General features: G+C 38.6%; 1 protein-coding gene across 1 annotated transcript in view; it reads left to right on the top strand.

The window, feature by feature from the left end:
• Positions 1-16,269: 16,269 nt before the first annotated feature.
• Positions 16,270-26,458, top strand: part of cntn3b (contactin 3b) — a gene marked incomplete at both ends in the record, with an annotated part of 52,741 nt that continues 42,552 nt past the window's right edge. The window contains 2 exon segments of the mRNA XM_083891939.1: positions 16,270-16,324; positions 22,421-22,556. Coding sequence (XP_083748065.1) covers positions 16,270-16,324; positions 22,421-22,556 — 191 coding nt within the window.

Genomic DNA, 26,458 nt, shown 5'->3' with positions numbered 1-26,458 from the left:
GTCCAATGATGGAACCTCTGGAGTCAGTGATGATTTAAGTTAAAGGATTTTATTGTACACAGCTCAGATCTGAGGAGAACTGAGACAATGCCTGACATCTGAACAGTGAGGCATCATCGCAGATTCTGGCTAGCAGCGTGCCAGGTCTGATACATAGTTAATAGTATCGTTAGTAAGCCTTGAGATAGTATAGTTGGTCCAGATGCCTGGTGCCTTGGTATCTAATGAGGGAACCTTGAAAGGTGCCTAGTTTGTTATCCTAGATTATGGCTGTTTATATTGAACGCCAGGCCTGGTTATAAGAATAAGGAATAATTCAACTTAAAGTTGGCTGAAGATTAGATTTTTCTCTTACAGTCAGATTCCCATTATAATCTGAAGGGGAGCTGGGGAGCCAGTAGCTTAGAATTGCAAGAGGTTGTTGGAGGTGAGATCCATAATGGCTACATCCTGCTCTTACCGTTCCTGAACTCTTTGTGTTGGGCAACTCAACAAGCACTCCAAATCATAGCCAGATAGCACACCACATCAACCGAGCACGAGAGGAACTAACAGACCTTAAAACATTCATCAATCACTACTTGTGTACCCGGTGCAAAATGGATGACTGATTGATGCTAAATTTTGAGCATTTGACAAGGTCAACTGATCCTGTCGCTTCACGTCTTCAGGTTAATTTGATTTTAGCCACTGTATGCATTATACCCAGTGGAGTTATATCTAAACCATTTCCAATTCATAGAGGAACTTGACAAGATTGCTCATTATGCTTTTTTGCAAAGTCACAAAATCAATTGTATTATACATTACAAACTCATCGTCTTCGCTTCCATCGGTGCATCATCTATCAACAATTGTAGTTGGGGGTTTGGCTAATATATATCAACTGGGCAATATCCGAGATTCTGCCTATGGTACAGTAGCAGTAACATCTATCCACATCTCATCAAATCGAAATGCACTATTCAAACTGAACCTCACTATTACTACAGGAAGTAATAGACAGCCAAGAAAGATGGAATAAATTATCACTTTCTAGGGAGGTTGTGGTCATGCTTGATTGCTCAGACCATATTTGACCTGGCAGAACAGGGTCCCTGGACGGAGCCATGGCAAAGCATGAGCTCACCCTTCAATCCAAAAATATGAGCGTTGAGGGGGAAAAGGGTCACCTCCTCCAGCAGATTGACTCTCTCCAAAATGATCAAGAGGTTGTCCAAGGAGGGACAGGTGTTTTCTTACTCATACCTTATACTATAATACATATTCTAGAATGTTGTTGTGTCTCATTGTACAGTGTGACATATCCAATCCAGGTGAATCCAGATATGAAACTGCTGCATTCGGGCCTGATTCCTCTCTCTCTCTCCTCTTTTTGTTTTCATCTTTTCATACAGCTTAACATAACATCCATTCACATCCTTAGTATCAGCACTATCCCATTTATCATCTCTTCAAAGGGGGTCATGTTTTCACCTCTGTTGGTTTGTTTGTCTGTCAGTGGCTTTAAACACAAAGTAGGTAGGTAGATAGGTACATAAACTAAACCTCAATATTGTGAGGTTTTTTTTTGTTTTTGTTTTCTTTTGCAATTTCAGACAGTAATTGCAAAATCCTGCAATGTCTTAATGTCTCAGTTTCCTCTTGTGTGAAGACTCATAATAATGCGAATGTGACAGACGTAGGACTGCACGGTTGGGGTATGTGCTTCACTGGATGCCATTAATTGCTTTGAAAAATGTAATGTTTTATTTTTCATTTTATGAAAGAGTTTATTATAGATAGGGCTTTTTGTACAGTGAAAAACATTTGATGTTTGATCTTTGTGTTACATACAATCTTTATTTGAATACAATTATTTTTGAAAACCTAGAAACTAAAAACTGTCACTGCTCAATCAATGGTGGGTGACTTTTAGAAAATATGTCACTGTGGTGAATCCTGTACTTCCATGTTTATTCCAATAACCTACTCTACTAAATGTCTATTATTAATTATATTATATTCAAAAAGATTGAGTGACATTGCAATCCAAAATGCAAATGTTGAACCATTATTTCACACTTTTTATTTATTTATCTTGAGCTTCAGCTCACCCCCTCAAGGTACTGATTGTCATTGACTTTTTCTTTAGTATTCCAGCTTATTTGATAGTTCCATATGTCACACAACAACAACAAATGTAAAAGGTCCATTACCTGCTATGGAAATCCAGATTTCTATGGATTATAAGATAAGGTTAAAATTACAATTTTGTATAGGTATTTCTTGATCGTCATTTTTAAATATTTTAAAGGAGTCATATTATACCCTATTTCTCCAAGTTAACCTAGTTCCCTGGTGTCCTAATGAACATGTCTGTGACATGCTTTGGTCAAAATACCAAAAGGATGAAGCACCACAGCAGTTCAATCACCCTGCCAAAACAGCCCTGTTCAGAACACTCTGTGTATAGTATCTCTTTAGGTCCACCTTTAAAAAAAAAAGTAAAATTAAACTTAAAGCTCCCATAAAGTGGTCCTATCATACATATACGTGAGTTATGGAGGTTTACTTACATGCATTAACTTGTTTTTATGGTCAAAAACCTCCTAGTTGCTGTAAATGAGCCGATAGAAATCTCTCCTCACTGAAGCTCTCGTCAGTCACGATGTTTCAGACTGAAATCTCACCCCCAGAAGTCAGACTGTGTTGTTATTGGTCAGCCAGCATAGAGCCTTCCCAACTGTCTTGTGATTGGCCGATACCTCGAAGTGACGTAATTAGCACACCAGCTCTCAGAAGTGCAACTCACCCACTGGAACTGTGGATGCTCTGCTACTCATTATTATATAACTTTGTTTTAACAATGTTTAAAAATAGCTTTGTCACGACTGCCCGCCGCAGTCACTTTTACGCCTTTGACCCGGAGTCAGACCCAGAGTCAGAAGACACTGTCGCTCGTGACACCTCCACAACGGAAAACAAAAACATGAGTGAGTCATCATTTTTCACAATTTGCCGACTGATGGGGCCTCCAGAGTCCCAATTTTTAAGGATTTAAATGATTAAAAAGTTGATTTTGCATAATATGTCTACTTTAATATGAAAATAAGCACTATCTTAAGTAACTGATTAGAGGGACAAAAGGACAGGTGCTGAGGTCTATCTTTGCACATCCATGCATCCTTGATTTATCTGGACTTAAGTGTTTTGTTTGGACTTTCAGAGTTTTTAGAGTTTTAATTTTGCTCCATCACACTCTGCCAGATTGTGTTGTTTGTTCCTTGGGTTCTCGCCATCATTTTCTGATCATTGTTTCAGTTTTTGGACTTTATGTGTCCTTTGTTTTTGGATTATGTTTGCTTCTGAGTGCCTTTTTCTTTTTAACCCCCCAGTGAACTCATTTAATTTCGATTTTTCCTGCAATTGGCTCCTACATTGCATTGCCAATTTACAACAGAATAATGTTATGTTCCTTTGCGCAAATCACAGTACAAAATATAAATTAGTGCTGCTTTAAACTCACTAGTTTTAAAATCACAAAACATTCTTGGAACATGTGTGTCCATGTGCTTGTTCCAAACATGAATCTTGAATCCTCCAGGTGTGTATCATCATGACATGAATATCATTAGAGTTTAAGCCCGTCTCTACATACGCTTGTGATGGAATCCAAGTGTAGAGCTTAGACTTTGCGGAAAAGAAATTATGTATGATTTCAGATGGTTACATCATGAAAACAATGCATTTTAAATTAGGTGACACAGTGTTTATAGGCCAAAAGGCACTCGAGCACCTGTGTGTCTGTGTGGTCCTCGACTGCACACATACACTTTGTCGTGTAGCTGCTTGTGTTGTGCAGTATTTTTAGGATGGAATCCTATTCCACTTGTTCACACGCTCTGTCTGAGTGGGCTCAGTTCCACATCCAATAGAGAGGATTCTAGATTCTCTGACTAATGCACATCACTTATGCCCTCCTTTTTATTTTAAAAGAAATCTGTCATAATTCACCTACTGCCACCTATCTTCATCACATATGCAGGATACATCTCACTCAGATTTGACATACAGAGAATCCGGTTATGATTGAAATTGTGAATGTATTCATCTTAAAACATGGACTTCACGGGTGCTAAATATATATAATCAGTTCATAAAAGGTCATAAGGTCAATGTATTTTCTTAAGGTCACTTGACATGACATGGTAAGTTGGATTTTATGACTTTTTTATGTTACTTTTTATAACAATGGTAAAAAAAAAGACAATTTTTTCACCAAATGTCTCTCACTTGAAGCAGACCAGGATAAGGGAAATAACAAAACACATTTAAAAAATAATTTCTTACTATTTCTTCCCACACGGACCAACATGTCAATTTAAAAGTCTTAAATTTAATCACTGGAACAATTAATAGTTTGCTTCTCTACTGAAAGGTTGGTGCATGAGTCAGGCAAGATTTTATTCATATTATTTAGCAATTCTGTACATATTTGGCAGTAATTGCAATCGCTTGCATACATTTTTCAAGGAAATTATGTTTCTTGTTTTGCTTAAATTTATAATGATGTTAATTTGTCAGGCGTGTGGGATTTGTTTGGCCTCGGTGGAGGTATTGTGCTCTATTGAATACCTGTATTTGATTCTGGAAATTGGTTATTCTTGTTAATTATGTTACTTGGTCCAAACTTTGCACAAAAATAAAAATGATCTTGATAGATTTGTTGTTGATTTACTCGTTAAATTACTCCTTTAGGGCTTTTTAAAAAATAATATTCTTATAGTCAGTGAATTGTGTCCTTTTTTGGCTTGTTGTCACCCCTGTTGTGTTGCGTGCTAAGGGAAAACAACGCATATTAGATTTTATTTATTTATTTATTTATTTAATTTAATTCAATATTGATTAGATTTTTAACTTAACTTAACCCAACTCGACTCTTTCTCTGCTAATCATTCTCGCTTCTCCATTTCTCTCATGGAGCATCTTTGTTCCTTTTCTCCAAATCAAATGTTCGTGATTTATTTCCCACTGAAGATTGGATGTTTGTCGTTAAAGCATGGGCAGAAAGCAAAAAAGACAAACTTGCACGGGATTAAACAATGGAATGACAGGTGCCAGTAGGCTGGTGGCGCATTACTCTGCTGCTGCTGCTGCTGCTGCTGCTGTTGTTGCTTCTGCTGCTGCTGCGATGGGTGTTTTCACGCGTCACCAGTGGGCGCTTCTTCCCTGCGCACAAAGAGAAAAGAGCCCGGGGATGCGTACAATGTTGAGTCTCCGCTCAGAGGAGGAGGAGGAAGCACCGCTGTCCTCTCTGCTTCTTGGCTGCATCTTGTGGAGTGTAATCTGAAGGAGGTTTGCGTCCCGCGCCTGTAACCATTATCCTCAGTCCATCACTGATTGTGGAATTTATACCTATAGGTAAACGGAGGCTGCTGCAGCCTCACAGAGCGAGAGGAGACACTTGGAAAAAAGAGCGGAATTCAGCAGCGCAGCGTAAAAGCAGCGCTGGAGCACAGTGCGAGCCCTTCTTTTGGCTTTCCGAGTTGCTGTGTGAGAGAGATGTTATTCACACATCTGACGCAGAGTGGGATTACAATCAAAGCACTTTAATGAAGAGGAAAAAAACTATTGCATCCTAGAACAAGTGAGTATTTGCTCGGAAATGTCGTTTTGCTCTTTTTTTGAAAAAAAATAATCTACATTTTTACATATAAAGTCTTGTGTTCTGGTGTGTAAAAATAAAGTGCATCACATAGGACTTTATTCGACTGAGAAGGACAAATTATATCTCAAATAAATGAGCCTCATCCATGTGGAGAGATGTCATTTCTACATTCACCTCGGGGCACAGACTGTGTGCAGCATGACAGCGGTCACACACACTCACAGGATACTGATGGCTGCGTTTTCTACACGAGCCTCAAATGGGTTTGCATGGTCCAACTGGGAATTTCCACTGTTGGGGCTCATTTCCCTCATCTAGGACGAGGTCCACATGGTGCTGCTCTGCTCAGTCACACATAACCACAGCAGCATCAGGAGTGGGGAAAAGGAAAAAAAAACAAATCCCTCTCTCTAACTTGTTAACGAGAATTATTCGAGTCTCTGCAGAGGGAAAAAGACTCCGGGGCTCATGTGGATTTTTCTTAATGGTCATTTAATTGTATCTGAAAGCCATTCACCATTATACAGTAATATCCTTACATTTGCATGTGTTTTTCTGAAGACTCACAGGATTATGATAGTTGCAGTCTGCTGTGGAGTGTTATTGGAAGAAATTAGCAGCTCAGACATATTCAGTTTTTCTCTGCAAGCCAAGAATTTGGCCACCAGTGGTCTGTTCTTCTTTCTCTTTTTCATGCAGACCGCATAAGGGCAACACTAACAATGAGTGAAAGAGAGAGACAAAAGCTCAGTTTGCTTCATCTACAAAGTATGCCAGAATATTCAGCAGGGATTGTTATCTTTCCCCCCCTCTATAGTCTGAGCTTATTTATAGATCCTTTCCACCTATTTAACCAAATGAGAGGTGAAGCCTTTCATGCAGTAATAACAGCAGTTTATTCTGTTGCACCTTCTGCTTTGAAAAGAAGAGCCCTTTTTTTTTAGTTTTGCTTCAAGGAGAGTAGCAGTTTGTGTGTATTGCACGGCCAGTTTCTTCAGGTCAAAGCTCCTTGTCTTTGACCTCCAGTCATGTTGTTTTTTTTGTTTTCTTTTGTGGCTGTATCTAGGATAAAGGGTCTGGGGATGTGCCTGGCTGATGATGGGGTTGAGAAATGGATCGCTGCTCCCCTGCTCTTTTAAGTGCACTTATACTCTTTTGCCCCTGTGTTAGAGGCAGCAGCAGCAGCAGCAGCTGAGGGATACAGCCGTGTTTAACATCGTAGGGAGTCACTGGGGGCGTCCTGCTGTCTTCATAGATTTTTTTCACATGAAAATACACAGCTGTATGGTGTATGTCTGCAGAGAGAGAGAGGGAGGGAGAGATAGAGAGAGGAGAGTGCCCTGCCCAGATGTTGAGTCAGATTGTGGCAAACCGATTTTTAATATAGAAAATTCAAAGGTGACGCGAAGATATCAAATAAGTTGATGTTGATAATTATCACAATTGTCAATCACAAACTTCAACCCAGACACAAGAATCAAAGAAATAACAATCATATGCGGTGTTAAACGTCTGGACAGAAAACAAGAGACCTTTTACACATCTGAGGTAAAGCAATGACAATGAATTATGCGTGAGTTTGATATAGTGATAGTAAAGAAAAGTATATCAATCAACAATACATATACATATTTTTATTCAAATATTGACCGAGGTGGGTTCATGGGTGAATATGATATTACAGGTTTTATGGATTCTACGCAAAAAAAAAAACGTTTCATATTGAGTGTTGATAAGGTTGGTGCTCTTCAAAAGTGACATTTCACTTTCACATAATCACCTTTTCATACACCGCCCTCTCTTATATTAATAGTCTTATTCATTTATTAATGTATTATTATGCACAGTGTGACACATCATCATAAACACGCTATGTGGCTGATTTATTCACGTATTTACTTTGATTTTAGTGCCCGTTTGATTCTTGCTTGAAATAAAGCGTAACGTCTAAGGAGACAATATGCATTTACCCAATTCCTTGATGCTATAGGGAATGGGTGTGGTGGAGGGCAGTAACATGGGAAAATAGCAAATGTTTACTTAAAACTTAAGTGCACACCTTCCCAAATGTCGGAACAGGCCCTTGAGGCCTTAAAATAATTTGCAAAGTTTCCCCAAGGCCACATCCATGTTTGTATATTAAAAAGAATATAACACAACATTGAAGTGAAGACATTTTCTTGACACAATTACCGATGAATAATAATGATCTCAACAGTAATTAAAACAATTGCAATTGTTCTTTTAGCCATAATAAGTGACACGCGCATCATATCTTTAAAATGTGAGTAAACAAGTCGAGACACATTTTAATATCTCTTTAATTTAGATTTTACGCATAACAAATTAAACATTTCAGATGTGCCTGTAATGAGCTCTAGAACATTATGTGGCATAGGAAAAATGATTCCCTCACCTTAGAAATAGGTTTACACCGTTGTGACACAGTCAATGCCAAACCAGGTTTGTCTATCTCCAAACTGCTTTTTAATTATAAACCCTTGAGAAGATAGTTTACAGTGAATTATTGGCCTTTCTGGAAGAGCACAATCTTCTCGAGGTTTTCCAATCAGAGTTTTTATTGATATCTTTTTAGATTTGCATTCAGCCATGGTTCATGATTCATGGTTATAAATAGGACAAGGCAATGTGACTAAAAAGCTATGGTAATTAAAGTTTAAAATCAGTCAATATTGATAATTATCATGACAAATATGGCCCATGATTACAGTTTACCATAATATGGCAATTATGTGATGTTTCAAAGTGTGTTTGCACAATGTATAAACATGATATCAATATAAAACATTGATGGATACTGAAGAATTGCCTGGCCTTAATTATTCAAGAATGAAGCATAAAAACCATTTGTGTAAAAATGCAACTGAATATGAATAATCTATAATAATTAGACACACATTTACACAGATCTATTTCACACAATATACTCAAACACCATTGCTACACATTCAAATAGTGCATCTATATGTGGCTCTTTTTCTATTACACATCATTGACACTAGGAGCTATTTGGTGTTAAGTGTCTTGCCTCGGGATCACATCAGCATGTCAGCGAGAGGAGCCGGGGATTGAACACCCGACCTTCTACAGTTGGAGTAAGACTCAATTTTCCTACTAAGCCCCACAATTTGCTTCTTTTAATTTCAGCTCAAGTATTTTGCGTCTACCTAAATTGCGAAAAAACAGATCTTAATCTCGGCATTTATCTGCAAATCGTTTTATTTAAAATGTATTCATCCTCGCTGGCTTGCGTGGAAATTGACTTGCGCACGGTTCTTCAAGTCAGTCAGAGTGAATTAGTAGGTATCAATGCACAGTGAATTATAAATTCTTCACTCACTGGCAAAAGCGCAGAGCAGCTGTTCATGGAGATTGAGTCCGTCCCTGGTGGCAGATCCTCGTCTCCCAGGTTCTCCTGCTGAATGGCTTAATGGATATGGCAGCAGACTGTCATAAAGACAATAACTAAATGGAAAAGAATGCATCACAGGCTGTAGTGAATTCATAACCATTGGTGTTCAATTGGTGAAATGTTTTTTTCCGTTGTTTCTCTGTGTATGTACTGAGTGTGATCTGAATACAGACCTTGAGCACGGACACCGTTATGATAGAAACACTCGCCTTTTCTCCCTCCGTTATTAGATTCTTTTTTGCAATTATGCTGCCCTCAGGGGGGGGGAATGGATGCCTTTAACCACCTTTCCTATCAATTATGTGCCAAACAACAGCCCCAGTAACCAAGAAGTCATCTCATTTACTCTGGAATGTGTTTAGCCAATGATTTCCATTAGGTTTAGCTTCTGTGGGGGGAGAGCGGAGAGCGATGCCTCATTACATTTGGCAGAGCAATCTCTTGCTCGGTTGAGAAAGTCCAAGACAGAAAATGACTCCTCACCTTGATCGCCTTGAAGCCCAGAGGGAGTCGTTCTGACTTTTCTCTGTGTTTTTTTTCTGAATTTGTTGGAGCTTCAGGTGATGTTTAGCTCGTTTTTTTTTTTGAAGGTCCAAATAAATATCATGTATTACGGTACCTCAAAATTATGAATTATGGTTGTATAGAAAGTGTTTAAAGACATGCACATCCAATCCTGGACAGGATTGACAAAATGACAAATAGGAGAAAGTGTCTTTGCACCAGTTGTTGCTCCCAGAAGAATCACATAATGACTGATCAGGTGATGTTACAGACCCAAGAATGATGTGAAGTCCTTAGGATTTGGCCCTTAAAAGTTACCCAGTTAATAAAGACCCTTTTGTTTCAAACAGGTGCGACCATAATCAATCCATTATACACATTAGAGTTGGGGTCTGGGGTCATCTGATCCCCAGCGTTTTCATTTTTTTTGTTCTCTTTATTCTTTTAGTGCACATACATTCATTTCACAGCTGCCACCACAAACACTGATCGACGTACAAGTTCATTTTTGTTCTAGTTAACACATATAGTAACACCAAGGAAACACCTTTGATTGACATGATCTTCTCATCTCAGCGTTCACTCAGACACACATTTTCACACAGAGACACTGGGGGTGTAAGAAAAATGTATGCACGAAAAAGCAATATTTGATGTTGTAAAACTCTATCGATTCTTTTATTTGTATCCAAATATTACTGACAAATTGCGATATTAATCATATTGCCAGATCCTTGTGATACACACACACACACACAGACATCCATAAACACACTAAGATCAGACACATTTTATTCTTGACATCAGTGTGTATTAATAATGATGAATGTTGGACACCAGATCCGATCATATGTGGTTACAGGAAATGCATCAAGGCCCATTATATGCCAATGAGAGTTTTCTGGGAGCAATGACTGGCGTGTGGATATCTTTTCAAATTGCATTAAATGGCCATTGGGGCACAATGAGATATTTAAGTGCTCCACAGAGGACTACTAAAATATGCCCCCACTTCTAATTGAAATTCATCAAGTCAAGTTGACACACGTGTCTTTACAAAATGGCCGTGCATACAGATGTACGGTGTGCCGCATCTTCTAACTATTCCATTAATCCAGAAATAAACAAAACAAAGAAAATTCTGGAGAATAAAAGTGTCACTGCAGGTGTTACAGGCTGCAGGATGAAGCTGTGCTCAGGGACAAACATCCATCATATCAGGACAGACACTGTGCACCAAACTGTAACTCCCAACCTGCAAAAAAAAAAAAAAAAAAAGTAATGTTCCTGTCAACCATTTGAAGTCTATTTGCACCGATTGGCAGTGTTGGTCAAGTTACTCGGGAAGTGTAATACCTTACTGACGACTCATGTAAAAAGTAATAATTAGCAAAGCAATTTATTGCATTTTAATAATGTTTATAATGAAAATGTCTACTTTCTACTAATTTGAATGTGACAGGACTTTGCAGTTCAGTTCCAGTTTACTTGCCTTCTATTTCACAGGCTGCGCTTTAGGGTTGGACAGATGAAAGGTCCAGTCTTTTACTTTGGCTTTTTTGGCTCGTACATGTCGTGTGAGATGCTCCACATGAATACTGGCTACAGTGGGCACGTTTTTTGTACTTCTGACCCATCCTCTACGAGAAACATTCTTAGAATTAGGAGCAGAGAGCAGACACTGCGTGGCCAAATGGAGCAGGGTTAGCCATGCTCTTGGCTTGCAATTGGAGGGTTATTGGTTCAAGTTACCCACCAAAAAAAAAAATCACTAGGGTCAGCCCTTAATTAATCGCAAGTCATGCCTTAATGCTGACAGCACGTAGTAAAGTTATTACTTGATTTTTTACTTTTTTCCCCCGAATCAAAAGTGAGTTACCTTTCCTGTTATGTAACTGTATTATTTTTGTAATTAAGGTCAAAAAAGTTTCTTTTGGCATGGAATCCACTTAACTGAAATGAAAACACGACAGCCTCTCAAAGACACTCCCAACCTTTACTGTTTTCTCCATATTCCTTATGACAAGAGCAAATCATACTGATTCAGAAAACAAAAACATGTAAGCATCTCACATTAAAAACCAAGGTTTTCAAGAAAATGTCATGACATACCAGCAACTGCCATGATCTCTCCGTCTCTTTCTCTCTGACACACACACGCACACACTTTTGTCTGCCACTTTCAGTTTGTGTTGTGTTATATATATATATATATATATTGTGAGAATTGTGTCAGTATCACAAACGGCATCATCTCTACTGAATTGAATCACGTATGGGAACCTCTGCCCTAAAGGCCAAAAAAAAAATCAAAAAACACCAACAATCACAACGTTACCTGGCATAGTAACAGTTTGTGTAGAACTCTGTGCTGCACTGTGGAGTAGCACGAGCATAGTACTTTTTGCAGACTTCTGGTTATCGGATACTGTTGCACTCCAGCACTCTCGCATGTTTCATAGACAAAGCGGAGCTTCGCGAGACAACAATTCCAGGAATTTAGCGCATTGTGACGTCCCAGTGAGTGGAAGTCAAAATCGTGTGTTTCATCTCCTGTACTTGACGGACCACAAAAACATGAGTAAGTCATCTTTTTCACACTTAGCCAATTGATAGGGCATCCAGAGTCCCACATAAGGATTTAAATGATTAAAAAGTTGATGTTGCATAATATGTCCTCTTTAAATTGTAATTCCTTACACTCGGAGCACTGGGTAAAATAAGAATATTAGAGTAACATACTGTCCAACAGCCCTTCGGCATCCCAATCATAAGGAGACTGCATTAAATGCTGCACTTCTCTTTTTGTTTATGTGTTATTCTGTGTGTGACTCCAGTCGAGTTTGACACCATGTAATCCAACGTGATGGGTTTTTAAAGTGACAAAGCTGCCCTCTAAATTTTGAAAGACACAAGGAAATCCACTCTGAAACTCACTGCGTCTGGTATTTACACCAGATGAGGAACAATTACTGGCACATGGGACAGTTGAGCTGCATTAATACCAGCCATTATGTCATGATCAGGAAAATAGGGATGGCTCCCTCCCTGTAGGAGCATATTTGCTTCTTTCTTCTCCACAAGATTATACATTCATGTTTTTCAAACTGATACATCCACAAATCTTAGACTCTCAAGTTGGCAAAACAAGCGAGTGGTTAGTATTTAGGTCTATTTCAAGAATTCCAAAGATAGTCCTGGGTTACTCGGCACAACAAGGTTGTGGTGAAAGGATGAGGGGTTGAGTTGAATTCTTAATCCTGAGAGGAGTATCAGTTTCCACTTACTGTGATGTAGGTCAGTGCTGCAGCAAAGCCCCTCCTGTGCCACTGATACTGCAATTCCAGCCTTAAAGATCTCCGTTCCACTTCCACATTAGAAAAGTTTTAATGGCCATTTAGGTCATCGATCAACGGATAGATAGGATATCTAATGGAGCAAATAATTCCCTGTGATAATAATATAGGTAATAGGAGTGAGTGATATGGGTTTAATCTATTATCGGAGTATAATTATCAGGTATTGTGATTGTGTCACATTTTCTCTAATCCAATAAGTTACTGTAAATGCCCAGCAAAACATCTTTCATTACAAAGTATTCCTCCTCTATTCTATGTAGCACTGCCAACAATGGCCTATGACATACTGTATCCATATATCATCTTTCAGTAAAGTGGAATAATTCAGAAACAGCAAGGATCCAAATTGATGCTGCAGAAGCTAGGGTTTCCTGACTTGTAGTTCCTGTGCTCAAACAAAAACCACTGGATCCGACATTTCCCATGATGCTTTTTGACTTCACATGAGAGCTTTCAGTTTTTTATCGTCAATGGGAAAGTTGCTTGATATTTGAAACAAATCAGTTACCATTCATATCACATTAGTATAAAGGTTCTAAATGTGACTTTTGGAACAGGTTTTTATTGTAATGTGATTTATTGATGTATAATTATTATTAGTAGAGGCTATGTGCCAACATTAAATTAATAACTTTGAATGAATAAAAAGCTATTGGTCACATAAACATATTAACTCATGAGTGCTAAGTGTTTCTCAAGTGCACTCTTATTTCCACGGCTATTCGTCACCAATTCTCGTCTAATATGGAGGCAGGACACTCCTGATTTAGATCTGATATCTAATTTAGATTTGGCAAAATTGTTATATAGGGGACCCACTATTGAAAGATTGCAAACCACTGCAACACAATTCACAATATAATCTGTAACGAGAACATTTATTTGTCAAATGTGTTTGACTTTTGTACTGGCAGACCACCCAGTGGTGAGAGTGGATGCCTCTGTAGTTGGAACCTCTCTGCTCACCACTCAGCATGAAAGGAGGTGTAAGGGGAAATACTCTGCAATGGACTAGCATCCCATCCAGAGGGTAGTAAAAATACTCACTTCGTGCTACGGAAACCAGAGATAACCACTGGCCAGATGCTCCTTGAAGGAGTGTAACCATCACTATCCATCCTTTGAAGTGGTAGCCTACTGCAACTATAAATCCCCAGTAAAAGGCTTCCATTCTAATAAACTCTGGGTTTACTAGACACAAAAACAATCTATGAAGCTTTGGGCCTGACAGTATATCTCTTCTTTTTTGGCAGTAGATAACTAAATCTTACCTCCCCCACCTCCTGCCCCTGTACCAAATCTCACAAAGTGACATCAACTGTCCAACTCCTGTTCAAACAAGCCCACTCTGAACATGTCAAAGTTTCAGCATCACTGAGATAAGTGACTGCAATGTAATTAGCGAATTTCAAAAAGTTCCTTCTCCATACGATCGCAGCACTGTAATGACTTACACACAGTGTTCTCCCGGTGACACTAATGCTAATGACACAGTCAAAGTCATTGTCACAAGTTTGACAAAGCTTCCCCTGAGTCACAAAAGGGCAGATTTCACCAGTTGTACGCCTCAAGGCAACTAAACTGTTTTATGGATAGATCCATACGACTACATTTTCATTTAAAAATGCATACATTTTGTTCTGGATACACCTGCTGTCCACCCTGGCACTTTAGAGCCCCCGAAATAGAGACGTTTAAAACTCCTTAGATAGCGCAGTCAACCACATTGAGTTCCTGATTGGTTATCAGATGCCACACACTAAAATTCCCTGACTTTTTGTTGCAGGTGTGATAAAATATTCTCTCCAAAATTAGTTTTTCATCTTCGTCATCAGTTGTGCTTTCTGAAACGAGGCAAACAACTGCAAATTAGAGAATCTACCTCCTGTTTTCACCGGCACATGATACCCAGTCGACCTGAAACACATTTTGTTATTAACATTACAGGTAATAACATCTTATTGTGTAATTTTCCTCTCCTTTTTATTTACTTTTGCTTCTCGTTTGATTCTGTAGTCTCTGTCAGTTTTACTTACACTGTGATTGTCTGCCCACTATGATCATTTTCAGCTATGTTCAGCCATACGTTTGTTTTTGTCTCTGTGCTGGTATTCTCCTTGTTGGATTGTCTAAAACAAAAACTGCAATGAAACCCTTTTGTTATATGCTCCACTCTCTCCCAGTGTCAAAGTCTTCCCATTTCTGCCTTCAATCAACTAAAGTGTAATTTCATCTTACAGCAGTGCAAATGCTGCGCTCTTTCAACCCTTTTTCCCCTCTCTGTCACTTGCATAGTCACACAGACGCACATTCAGACTCACTGAAAACATAATTTTGTTATGCATATTTCAATGAAGGGCACATACAGGAAATCCCATCTGGTCACGTGAACAGTTGTATCTCCCCAATGTGATCGGATCTCTTAGGACAGACGTTCATACCGGGTCTGAACAGAGTGGTAGTAAGTGGGAAAGTAGATACAGTGCTCTCGAAGTGACACTGCATTAATGGCAGATGAGTCATTGTGACAGGTTTGACAAAGCTTCCTGTGAGTCACAAAAGGCATCCAGGTGATTTCGCAAGCAGAGTCATTCTCCCTGTTGCAAGTGAAGTGATCTAAATTATGAAACGGTTGTATTACGCCTTCAAATTGACAATTGATTGTCCAAATTGTATGTTTTCTGTCCTCTTCTGTTAATAAAATGTGTATTTTTACTGTTTAACTTTGTGGCCTTGTTGTTGATCCAGGGGGAATAGAAGACATATCTATATTAAAATAAAATAAAACTGCCTGTTTGCTTACGTTCAAGCATCTTTTTTAAAGTATGAAGTGGCATTTTGTGGAATGGTGGCACACAGTCTGTCGGCTCCTATTAATAGTCAAGTGGGGGGAGACAGAAGTGTCTTTGAGGTCAATCATTTTCTTCCTCGTTTCTCTTTAAAGCTGCTGTATTGAGCTCGTTAGGCAGGATGAATAACAAGAAGCACAGTGAAAGAAAACATGTTCACATGTGGCAGCTGTGTCGTCTTCTTCTGTGCCACCGGGCTCTGCATCCTCAGGTTTTTTTGTCTGCTGCTGTTCTCACTTTTCACCTCGCACTTCCTTCACTTGCAAATACCGCTCAATAATAAGAAGCAATTATGTAACTTAGCTGCGCTATAATCATGTTTTCCTGTTGAATGATTGTCCTATTTATATCAAAATGTCATATTTTAATCACATCAATAATTACTTTCCTTTTCAGATTAAAATTCTTGTATTCAAGGGAGATTCCATTCACAAGCAATTGGATGAGAGTTGTATTAGCCCTGAGCAACTGAAGATGATGTTCCCATGGAGACAAATTGTTCTGCTATCAATCACTGGATGCCTTGCAGGTAAGATACTTTAACACATTATATTTGAGTTTCACTGCACTTGTTGTCATGGTTTATGTCAAAAATAAACCTCTCTGAATAAACACATGCTCTTTAATGAATAGTAATGACAGAAGAATGCTTTTTTTTTTAATGCACATCACTGATGACAGACAGATTAGGTGAGAAGCATCTTATTCTCAGATGTACAGCAGCGTTACTGAAATCCTTTTCTGACAGGTCCAGATATAGAAATATGTTCCCAAAGGTCCAACACATTACGAGGGTGTTATAATTTAATGCAATATATATTTAATTAATTGTATCATCCAATTATGTGTCATTAAAGTCAAGACATAAAAATAAATAATAAATATTCTCTCCACTGAAAATCATAAATGCTCTTTTCTCATGTCAAGTGAAAAGAACATATGCCTAGATCGCAAACATTCTTTTAGGGAATACATTAAAAAGGGCAATTCATTTAGTTAACCATTCATTAAACCGTTAACCTCTTTGACCCTGTTTTAAATACCTCTCTCTGCTGTAATTACTTTCTCTTTTCAGATCACACAATATTAAGTTACTTTCCTCACTTTTCTCTGATTATTGGTGCTTGTTTTCATTTCCTGGTCTCTCCCAGAAGTCTGTCTCACTTAGTAGATTACTATGCACAGTTAAATGTAGCTACAGTAGGTTTCTGCTTAAACTAGTGTCTTGTTAGAATGTTAAGCAACGTTCAGGGTCTTCTTGTCGTCCATGAACTTTAAACTTTCCAACTCTTTAGGCTGATAGAGCATAACACTTATCTCATATTTTTTTTGCCGTTTTCTTATTTTTCTGTTTTTTTTCATTTACATGTTTAAGCAAGGGCTGGGACCTGTAGTGTATGGGCAGAGCACCCCGGCCAGATTGAGTCCAACAGTAGGTGTATATGCAGTAGTAGACTAAACCTAACCCAATCTCATTATCTGGGTGTGTTATTCTGACTTTGACTGAATTTTATTGACGTGATTGACTGAGTGGTTTCATGAGATGATTTAGGGCCAATTCCAATTCCCATCTTAACCCTCAATCTTAACCCTCAAGCTCAACCCTTAATCTTAACTGGCCCTCAAAACCAAGTGTTGAGGGTTATTTTGTCACTTAGAAATGGGACACCCCTTAAATGCAGATACGTCTTCACACTGTGGGGGGCAGAATAACGCGAAAGCTGCGTCCAGTCTGTCAACTCCAAAAAAGAAGAAGAAGAACACATTTACGTCACGTTTATTTATTGCGATCCGTTTGTCAGTCAAGTTATTAGGTTGTCAGTTAGTTATAAGATGATACTCGGACATATTCGGACATATTCAGCTGACAGTTACCACACACCACTGCTTATTGAAAAGTAAACCATAGCAAACGATCGCGTGTGTGCACCGGCCGGCTATTGACAAAAGATCATAAGATAAAAATAAATGTTAAGCAACAATGACATCAGTAATCCATAATATGGGCCTAAACTAAGATAAAACAATGGTTTTGGTAATTTTTATATCTCTATTAATAAAGAAAATACTTAATTTGTAGCGTAATCGTTTCGCTGATTTCGGCGCCATCTTTGTTATGTGAAAACACGCAATGCATTCTGGGTAGTCCCAAGGGTGGTCTCGGAAAATCTCAATATTGAGGGCGATACAGCCCTTAAACTTGCCCCTCAACTTAATTTTTTTGAGAATCGGGACAGCACTTGCACTAGCGGGAGCGCGCATTTTTGAGATTTAGGGTTAAGATTAAGGGTTAAGCAAGGAATTGGAATTCACCCTTAGATCTACAGCTCATTGAAATCGTCTGGTCACAGCTAGTGTCCCAGTCTTACCCCTTGCATCAGGTGACCCTGCAGAACTTTGTGTTTCACCTCACTCGTGTTCCGTTTCAGGGAACCGGTGGATAATACCTTGACCTAAACTTTGCCGCAGCCTCACTTAATGTAAAATGCATCACTTTTGGTGCATTTCCACTGGTTTGACTTGACTCGCCTTAGCACGGCACAGGAAGTTTGCTTTTTCGTTTGCGAGATTACCTGGTACTTATTTTAGTAGCTGTTCCGGCGTGGTTCCAAGCGAGTTGAGCCAATACTATGTGTGACGTCATCAGACTGCATGACCACTGATTGGTAAGAGTGCCGTCACAGGAAGAGGCATGAGTAAGACGTCTGGTGTATTTAGCGACAGCACTACTAAAAGCCTGTGGTTGTGAGGGACGAGCTATATCACAAAACCTGCCGCTGTATTTCAGTCCAGGGATTTTGTCAGACAGTCTGTGCTCCGGTCATGCAGGAAGTACTGAACAAATCATTTTTAATTCACTGATTATAATGATTTAGTACAACTGCTTTACAAGTCACTAGTCACGAGTTTGTGTCGTATACAAAACGAAGTCATGGCAGTTTCATGCAGCCATGCTGTGATGACCCCGCTCAAGTTGAGGAGGTACTATTGTAATGGAAACCCAACAAAACCGTGTAGAGTCGAGCTGAGTCTGTACCACAGACATTGTTACATTGAGAAACACACTTTCAGTATGTGTTGCTGACAGGCTTTATCAGCATTGTGTGAACTCATGACAAGGGCTTGAATGTGATTTGTTTCCTAAAAAGTAGGGATGGGACTTCTTTGTCGACAAATCGATCGACAATCGACACGTGCGCATTACACACAATGGCACATTACAGCCATGTTTTTGAGCCTAAAATGAAGTAGTACAGTGTAGAATAATTTCCACCCCCGCATTGCTGCTGTTACTGCTGCTGTAAAAAAAAATTGACACGTGGACCTCGACAATCGACTCGAAAATGTGTGAAATTCCCAACCCTACTAAAAAGTACACTATCGTTTCAGAATACATTTGAACAAATATGGTAATTGTCTGTGATTTATAAAAGTGAGGTTCACTTATTAGTGACCTTTGGTATGGAGTTTAATCCATTAGAAGGGAAGGGACAGGATCATAAATAACTAACCTCAGAAAATCATCTTGATGATAAAAGGTTACACTGATTAAGATGCAGTCTTTAAATGCGCAGCATTCCAGTGTCGATGTCCTTTACTGTTCCCTAGAGCAGTGTCCCTGCAGCACATTTACAGTACACTGTCAGGGGCAACCTGGGAGTTCAATCCCATTCCTTTTTATGGCCCGGTCCAGATCATTATCAGTATCCATGAAATGAACCCAGCACTGCATTTTAGCACAATCTACTTCAGTCTGCCCTTGTGTGACCACCTGGGATTTGAGCTAGAGAAACACTGACACTCCACCAGAATGTCAACCCTTGTTCGAATGACATTGTAAATCCCAATGACTGTTATTCAAATTGGCTCATGGGTAACTCACATACAATACTCAAGGGAGCAAGATCCAAGCAGCCTCACCTACCTAGGGCACAAATGTTTTTAGTAGGGCCTTGGCTGTTGCCTGTAGGTGCTATTTCTTATTCAGTCCAGCTGATAGCATTGATTATGACATCTGAAGTGACATGTTGTCCAACTACTATTTTCTGGGACAGACACACAAACCAAAGTGACACCTTAAGATGTTTGCCTGCATGACATTTTATTTATATTCACATTAAGGCGAGGCTGTAAAGGCAGTGTAAAGTGAGTGAATCTGATGTGATAGCAGTGGTGTGACCATTTATTAATAGATCGTTCGACACCAGGCTGTTGAAATGTAGCCTCGCTTTGATTTATACTCTGTTGCAAGACACTTTTAAATATGCCAAGCATCACAAATAGACAGAAAAAGTGCCTCAGACACATTCTCATACATGACAGTAGTCACGGCCTTTATGTAGACTTTTCATCTTTAATTGTGGGACCTGAACATTATTTGTGTAGATCAGCGAGCACCTCAGTTTTAATGCGAGTTTTGTCAAAGTATGAAATATAAATCAGGTTTAAGGCCAGGGCAACAATGAAGCCAGCTGTGCGTCTGCTTCATGGAACATCTCGTGTTTCATTTATGTGAACAGATTGAAGTGGCAACATCATCGACAGACATCTCACATGAGTTAGCTATAAACACATCTTTGATTGGAAATAGACCTCTTGCCTATTTATTTTTCCCACTGAGAATTTGAGATTGCTAGATACCTCTTTCTCATATCTGATACAGATATCACAGTTCACATCACAATGATCATTTTAGTCCTTCTGGAAAATTACACTCGTCTATTTTGCTTGTATTTCTTTTATCTTAGAAGAAATGACGTTTGTCACTGTTTACAAATCTATATGTATTGCACATGTTAGGCTTTCATGGTAAACATCAGTCCTAAAGACAGTGGATGAGTTCAACATCAAACTTCTTTCTCTGCGTTTCTTTTCAAACACTGAATTGTGAGTGTAAAACACTGCCTTGAAGAAAGAGGAGAGAGGAGTATAACCTCTTCCAAATGTAATGATGACTGAGGGTCACCAGCTCACTCTCTGCAAGAAACCATATTTAGATGCAGAGAAAATGTATCTCACGTGTACTGCCCTCTAGAAGTAGATTTGGAGACTGTCCGTTGAGATTGAAAAGTCAGATTTTCAGTTGGAATAAAAATGTCCCTAGATGTAGCTGCGAAGTGAAGGGTCCTTGCTTCCAATAGTTTTCCTTTGTCAACAAAGGGGACAGAAAGCTGCTCGTCTGAAAGAGACAGATGCAGCTGGCCATTCAGGCTTTGAGATTATTTTATCTCCTGCTTTGAAGTGGTGAACTTACAGCTCACAGCTATAGTCACCGGCTTTTGATAGCGTCTGCAAAAAGATGTTGCATGTTTCTTAATAAGAAACTGTGCTATTATAATAAGCATAGTTGGCACTCTTTAGATTGGAGAGATAACTTGTCTCCCTGTTCAGAAATCAGGCATTTCATAATGTCTTAAGTGCTTTAATGAAGTAAAAAATGTATGTATAATAGTTCACTTATCTACTTAACCACTATTACAGATATTTCATATAAACCCATGTCTTTGTCATGATATGCCTAATTGCATGTAGATAACAAAATGCTCAATTATATTTCATAAAAGCATATAATTTTAATCATAGTTAATGTTTTTTTGATATAATTTGATATAAATTATTATCATATAATTACTTAAGAAGAAATGTATTCTTCTCCTTTGGAAAAAAAAATCACCAAAACTTTCAAGATGACTGAATAGCATAACAGTTTAGAAAGAGTCATGAGAAATATAGTTCGGGACACATTTTGAAGAGTTACGACACCGTCTTCTCATCTTGAGCATTTGCATGAAGATGAATTTTCAGGAAATTATGATGAGGATATTGGTAATGCACCTTGTTGGATCTCTGAATATTATGTTGTTGCCGTTCTGTGTTTGTTATTGTAATAATCTGTTTTGTTGTGTTTCTTTTTCTATTTATCCAATTCTGTTTATCTATATTATGGACTCAGTCTATGTGATATGTATATATGAATAAGAAATGATGAAATAAATCTGGCTTTTTAGTAGAATAATTACTTGACAGCAAAGAGAGCAAATTGTGGAGCATTCATTTTTCAACAGCCCAGTCCAATTCAAACGATTCAATTCTTGTTGGATGTGACCCTAATTCACTCGACAATTAAAGTGTAATGACTTATTTGCATAATGTTTTATGTCCTTGCTATTACCCCATTGCCATTTAAAAAATGGCTTATTAATCATATCTCTAAAATTGGGCCTGTCACTATGGAAACCAGTGTACATAATGGGTGAAAATGTTATTTGTAATAGTCAGTGTTTCACTCATTTGTGAGGCTCATCAAAAAAAATGCAGGATAAGGATACATGGAAATTACTTCACCCTATAGAAAGATAAGCAAATGTACAAAGCACATCGCATGGCAGTTATCCTGATGGAACTCCTTTGATTTCATTTGAAAAAGGTTTCTGGGAATTGCAGTCAATATACTATATATTGAAAAAGTAATACACTGTCAAAAACTTCCCGCATTTCAGTAAGATTAACTATTTGTTCTCACAAAATATAGTCTCTCACCAAATTTGTGCAGTATTTTCTCCTGAGGTCAAAAAGACAATTTTCTGGCTTGTTCTACCATAGACTTCTCTCCCCTTTTCCCCAGTCTGTACAGACGATGTCATATTTCAAGGACCAAGATGGAGGACGGAGCCAAGTGACCTCATTTTACCAATCAACTCCCCAGACCAGCAGGCTACCATCACATGTAGGGCAGAGGGGAGTCCTCCTCCGCAGTACAGGTAAAAATTACCACATAAATGGAACAGTCTCACTGCTGTGGCTCGGCATTCCTTCATTCCGGTGGTGAAAATCCATTGCTGCTTAATTGCTTGTGAATCTTGATTGCTGCTGCTCCCATGGAAATCAAAGAGGTTACTGATAACGCTGATTGCCATTGATTTGTTGAAGAACAACTTTTTTTTCAAGCGTCAATTATGCACCATTCAAGGAAAAAGTGAGGCTTCAAAAGAAAGATCGGCTGCTTAAGTGAGCAATTTCTAATTGAAAAAAAAAAAAATCTATTTTCAGCCCAAGCTATGATGTAGGGTTAGTCTCATGGAGCCACCACTGTGCTCAATGATGAATATGCCAACACTTTAGATATGAGCAAGGTTAACTTTATTAATGATAAGATTTAAGCCATGGCATGAATGAAGATGATGATTTATAACATGGTGTGCGGCTTAAGAAATCATTAGCAGAGAAAAGGAGATTCCAGCTACTCATTTGAACCAAAGATCCTTTGATATCTCCGCGGAAATTCCCTGGTGGTGCAGGAAGCCGGCCTGAAAATGGCAGCTGGCTGGATTTTTTTCGTGGTAGATTGTGTTTCGGAGCTTGGTCAGCATCATGTAGATGCACAGCAAGCAGAGAGAGAGAGAGGCAATAACCTTGTGAGTGACATTCTACTAAATGCTTACATTTCCCATAATGTGTCTGTGCTGAAAACATTGTCGAGGCGCAGCAGTGGGGGGTATCATTATACTTGTTGTGCAACTTGAGCTACCCCAGGATGAGGCCAAATCCGCCGCTTTTCACCGTATTATTTCACCCACAACTTAAGATCACGCTCACGTCACTTGTGTTGTCGAGGTTTTCTTATGTTAGCATTTAAGTGATTGTTCAGCAGGGTTTTTTTGTGGCCATATGAGCTACTGATACATCAGCGCTGACTTCACCATGCAGTGTGAGACATGAACTGTGTCCTAATTCAGGGTCTGCATCCTCCATTGGTCACATTTGTCGACCGGACGGTGTCAAAATGCATCTCCAAATTCAATTTGCTGGCCCTCTTTCTAGTGCAGCCAACAAATGCCCTGACATGAAGAGTCCAACTGCTGCAGCAAACATTTAAAAACAACAGGGAGGATTTTTAAAAACATCATATCACACATTCAAACCCTAATAGAACGCATCGATGGAGGCAGTGGATCAGGTACTGTGTGGTGTCACAGAAAATTGCAGATTTTCTCAAAGGACTAAATCAGGTTGTCCTTGTGGCCTTGTTGGCAGCCATGTTTTCAGTGAGAGTTATTGTCCATGTCTCAGGATGGTGCCCAGCACGGTGATGCACTCTGCGCATGCACAGCACAGATAATGCTGACTACACAACCGCACTGCAAAAATCCAGAATTATTTCTCGAACGCACACAGCGAGACATGTTGTTCTGTGCTGGATCTGCAAGTTTTCCCTGAGCATCATAAGAAAACACTGATCTGATGCAAGTTAAGAACGTTATCTTCATATTAAAGCTCCACTTACTGAGATTTTATCCAACAACAACAGACCAGATAGAGTGTGTTAGCAGCTCACGGCCCACAAACCTCACACTGTTTTATGCGTCTTTTGTTTGTTCGAGTGCACTGTTGTGGTTCTGTTTCACTGCTTTAATCAACTGCGTGTCCGGCAGCAGAAGACAGTTGTTCTCTCATAATTGGACAGCAGTCAAGCTTAAGACACCAGGTAATGAACACAGTGATGCATTTATCAGCTTATGTGCCAGATGTACACCATATCAGGAACGGGTGAAGGCCAAATCAAAGCTAAAAAAGAGGGTGTATATTGATTTGCAAGGCTATTAGTAAAATGACTAAGAACCAATTTATCATACAGGATTCAGCGCTTTTGCATTATAAATGTGCAAAAAAGTGATAGTTTAGTGTGTTGTGTTATGTTACTAACATTTTAATGGATTTAACAAGCTGCCTTATAAAATTAAATCTGGTTTAAGAGGAAGAACGTATGTTTGATTGAGCAACGTCTTACCATAGGATTGATATTTCTGGTAATGCTTCTAAATATGCTACATTTTGTCCCTAATGTTAATGTTATTTGGGCTGCATCAGTTTTTTTGAAGCTGATTGTTCTTGATTTGCTTCCTTTCAGGCAAGGACTTTTGTCCCGGTTATAAAATAGAAAGCATAAATCCATGGCCGTTCATTTCACCAACACTGTAATTAGAATCTCAAAAGCAAACTGGAATATATATATATATATATATATATAAATAAAAAAGAAAGCCTTTAGGAGGTGTTCACGCTGTGGTTTTCACCAGAGTCTGCAAAGCCCACAGCCTGGACACTAACGCTGTTTGTTTAATTAGATATGCCAAGTGAGAGCGTATTACAGTCAGAGCTGCACACTTTATTTTCTTACTTACTGCAGCTGTTAAGAAAAAAATACATATTTAGCATTATATACTGTCAGTTTTTGAGCTTAGTTTGTCATTTGACAAAATTGACACTACTGTTTATTGAACAGAACGATCTGTTTATTCAGAACAAATTTTCTTCTGGATATAATGCTACGCATCAATACACGTCATATATATATATATATATATGTTGTCTCAAAAATTGATTTTGCAAAAACACAAGGCAAGTGTTCTAAATAAAAATAAAAAATATATATATATAATAAAATATAATAAATGTAGGCATAAGATGTGTCGATAAAACCTAAAACATAGTACCGACACTGTAAACACATGGCATTAAAGACCTGTGAAAACAGTGCAAAATGTGCAAGAGTAAAGTGCCAGACTGAATTAACAGGGCTTAGTGAGATACATGACAGCGTTAACCTCTCTCCTTGTGACTAGTGTGTCTAGTAGTCTTATATCTACTTTGTCATATTGTATGGGCAGTATCTAAATACTATAAAGCCGGGAAGTAAGGCTTAAGAGACATGGATGTAATAATTAAACATTTTGACACTGTCAGCAAATGTGACCAAAAGCAGAAACACACCACCACTCCCTTTGTGAATACTATCTGATTTCACAATTCTTTGCATGTGTCTTTTAGCCCAAAAACCTCCAGCTCTTACTGAAGATGTAAATCTTCAAAAACCACTTACAATACATGGGTTTGTTAAAAGAAAAAAAAAAAAAAAAAAGAATGGCTCAGTAATTTCCTTAATTAGTGAAGTGCTGCAGTTTTTATCAGATGTCACTCGAACAAGATGAAATAGGGGAGTCATTTTTTTTCTGTTCTGGAATACAGCATATTTGTGCTGTGGGGGGTAGGGGGTCTTTGCAGCCACAGCAGAAGGTGGATGTGGGATCGATGTCAGCAGCAAGGTAAATGAAAATAAAGCAACTTTGTCAGCCATCGCAGCGATGTGGCGCTGAAGTGTGTTTTATGTGAGCAACTGTGGAGCTCAGTGGCTCAGAAGGATGAAAATATGCCAGAGTGAGTCGACACAGAACTGCTGACAATGGGCTTTTAATGAAATGTATTGACAGTTAGAAAAAAAATATACACTGTATAGTATCGCCAGCCTCATCTTTTGATTGACATAAATCATTACAAGTGGCTGGAATTTACAGACTTTACAAACTCATCACTTTGCACTGCAGTGAATGAAAAAAATGGGAGAAAAAAAATAAAAACAAACATCAGCCGCGAATGAAAGAAGGCAAAGATGATGGAGAGTGGAAACTAGACTCTAAATATAAAAACATTTACATAATTGCACCTGTAATTTTGAGAAAATTGCACATTGGTGATATGTAACAGTGAAATGAGGGTGGATTAGATTCTTACGATGGTGTTTGACAAGTTTCAGTCTCGTTGATTTAAATGTTACAACACAGATGGAGAAAGCAGATGTGGTAAATTGTGAATTGAGACCATAATT

The sequence above is a fragment of the Microchirus variegatus genome (genome assembly GCF_963457635.1).
Source record: "Microchirus variegatus genome assembly, chromosome: 7".
NCBI classification, from domain to species: Eukaryota; Metazoa; Chordata; class Actinopteri; order Pleuronectiformes; family Soleidae; genus Microchirus; species Microchirus variegatus.
This window is presented reverse-complemented; position numbering and strand designations above follow the sequence as displayed.